Source organism: Mirounga leonina, unplaced genomic scaffold (genome assembly GCF_011800145.1).
Source record: "Mirounga leonina isolate KUSES-001 unplaced genomic scaffold, KU_Mleo_1.0 Mir_224, whole genome shotgun sequence".
Lineage (NCBI taxonomy): Eukaryota > Metazoa > Chordata > Mammalia > Carnivora > Phocidae > Mirounga > Mirounga leonina.
The window spans coordinates 4,475,629-4,478,433 of NW_023270615.1; the positions used below are offsets into that span (position 1 = coordinate 4,475,629).

The 2,805-nt window shown below is 36.9% G+C and overlaps 1 protein-coding gene across 1 annotated transcript; it reads right to left on the reverse strand.

Moving 5' to 3' along the window:
* Nucleotides 1–765: 765 nt before the first annotated feature.
* LOC118026245 (ubiquitin-conjugating enzyme E2 W-like) lies at nt 766–1,622 on the reverse strand. The gene has a single exon (XM_035028986.1). The coding sequence runs from the start codon at nt 1,534–1,536 to the stop codon at nt 1,081–1,083; it is 456 nt and encodes a 151-aa protein (XP_034884877.1). The 5' UTR covers nt 1,537–1,622; the 3' UTR covers nt 766–1,080.
* Between the last annotated feature and the right edge of the window lie 1,183 nt (nt 1,623–2,805).

Genomic DNA, 2,805 nt, shown 5'->3' on the forward strand with positions numbered 1-2,805 from the left:
ATGATACAAGTAAAGAAAAAATTACAAGAAAAAACTTGACAAAAGCTTTTCAATTGAAGTACTGTAACATTCAAACTTGACTTAAAACATAACAAAAGAAACAAAATTGCAAACGAAAACTCTTTATGGATTTTCCAAACATAAATAAATGAAATAGTGTTTAGGCAGTAGGGCTCATGCTGATGGCTAGCAGGAAGTAACAGAGTGTAATCTACTTGGAAATATCGTTACTGTACAAACAAGCCCCAATTAAGGACTACAGCAGTTTCATCATCACTGCCATTGTTCTTACTTCCAAAATCAAGCCTTGATTCAACCATTCATACCCTAGATTACTCATACCTTTACTTCAGAGATTGAGGAACTATATACAACAAATGAATTTATTTTCACCATAGGGATAACAATATTGTACCTCTCTGCCAATGTTACTTGAAAACCTTCCATGTCAAAACAATTTGACAGCAGATATAAACAATTCAATAAATACGCAATGATCTTTCATTAAAGTTCTTTAAAGACGCATGTTAATTCACGCTGTTAACCTTAGGATCACAGTGCATAGAATCCAAATATAAACAGTTGGGGTGACTTTCAAAGTAACGTTGGATCCCTCACTTTATTTATAATCCCACCAAAACCAATAAGTTCATTTCATAGGCCCTATCATGCATTAATTATTGGGTGGCAGGAGTTAATGAAAATTTTTCCTGTTAAACGTCCATTGCCGGCAATGAACGTCCCAAAACCGCCAAGGAAGTCATTGTTACTGCACAATACGTGAGGACCTGGAACTTTTCCAAAAGCTTAAAAAAATAAAAATAAAAAATGGAATTATATTGACATTTCCTGACACCTGCATTAATACTGTATGACTAATAAAAGCATGTCAGTTGCCTGGACTGAACCAGCGATCAACATGCGCCCAGAATGCACACAAGTAAAAATGCAGTAAAAGGAAGTAGTCTTCATTGCCTATAGGTCACTTCCAGTCAAAGGTTAAAGTTCAAAGACTGAATGATCAAAGTGCTCATTTTCTCAGTAGGACTATCTTCTGCTAGGAGGATGATAACAGTGACATCAGCAAGTATCATCATGATACCACCATTTTGTTTTCTTTGGATTCTTGTTACATGTTCGAACATAAAAAGAATTATCTGGTGCTCGTCTCTTTTCTTTGCAGCTGGAAAGCATGCTAATAATGCTAAGACAAACTGACTGGACTGAGAGCGCTGGGGACCAGTCTTCTGTTAGAATGGATAAACAGATATGACCATTGCTATAAACATGAGGATGAACGGGAATATTTTCACCAGTAAACATGACCTGAGGAGAGTCAAAAGGATATCGACTACGAAACTTAAATAGAAGCTGACATTTTTCCCCTTCATATAAGGTACCTGGTGCACCTTCCATGTCTACAATCCACTGTGTAATTGAATTCTGAACACTCTTTTCATTTAATGTCATTCCGGGAGATGGGTCATTTTGCAAAGCCAACAGTTCTTTCTGCAGTCGTTTCTGCATTGACGCCATGATGGAACCATCCCCCCAAAGCCGGCGAGGCCAGAGACCATAAATCTTCTTAAAAAATGAATTTTTCTGTGTTAGGATGGGACACAAAGTCATATTCATTTGGATGTTAAATATGTTATGATCTTATTATATCCTGAGCTGATGAGATGGATGTATATAGCAATATGTTTTGTATTGTTGTTGTTATAGGTTGGGGAGAGGGGGGTCTTTTTTAAAGAACACCTTTAATCCAACCACTCAGAATCAAACACTGTTAGTATTGGGGGACATATACTTTCAGAAATATTTCCCGAGTAAATGTATAAATGCAGATATGAGACAGTCCCCCCAAAATTAGATAATATTTTACAAACTGTTTTATAGTCTGTTTCCTCATTGTAAAAAATGTGAATAACTGAGGCACCTGGGTGGCTCAGTCAGTTGGGCATCCGAATCTTGATTTGGGCACTCAGTCGTGGTCTTGGGGTTGTGGGGCCAAACCCCATGTTGGGCTCTGCACTCAGCATAGAGTCTCCCTCTCCTCTTCCCCCCACTCATGCTCGCTCTCTCTCTCAAATAAATAAATAAATAAATAATCTTTTTAAAAATGTGGATAATTTCCCATCTCAAATATAGATCTGCATCACTTATAATAATTCAATTATTTTCCATTGAATGACTGTATCATAGCTTCTGAATCAGTTCCATGTTAATGAATAATTTGAGCATCAATTTTAATATATAATAAGTAGCATTGTAGGGAAAATCCATTATGTCCATTCCTTTGACAACGACTCTCATTACCTCTTCCAGAACTGTTGCAATGGTTTCATACATAGTATCATTTTGTCTGGTCTTGGCTCTTTCAAACTGATTCTCTACTAACTAACAGTCTCTCTACACCAGTTTTCTGAATTCTGAAAGAATACAGAATTCTTCATGAGCTAGATTCTGCTGACATTACTTATAATTTGATTTGGAGGGCAGTATTCTTTTTACAACCTGATATGAAGAGCAATCTCTGTTTGAAAAGCACTACCCTCTCCATCATTAAAGAAACTGTAGTCTTGAATTATAGAAAGCATCCTTTAGTTATACAAGCCCACAGTACTGTTCACTAGGGCCACCCCCAGGGTGCGCGGGGCCCTAGGGGTGATTTTAAAATGTATTGCAAAACTCATGGGTCCGTATGAAGCATAGTGATTATTAATCACAAATAATGGATAGAGAAAGATACTTAAAATTAAATTATTGTTCTGTCAGTGAAGATTCTTCAGAGGGTCTGCGCAC

Excerpts from the sequence above, each read along its gene's own strand:
- LOC118026245 (XM_035028986.1), bottom strand. The coding sequence starts at position 1,536 with ATGGCGTCAATGCAGAAACGACTGCAGAAAGAACTGTTGGCTTTGCAA.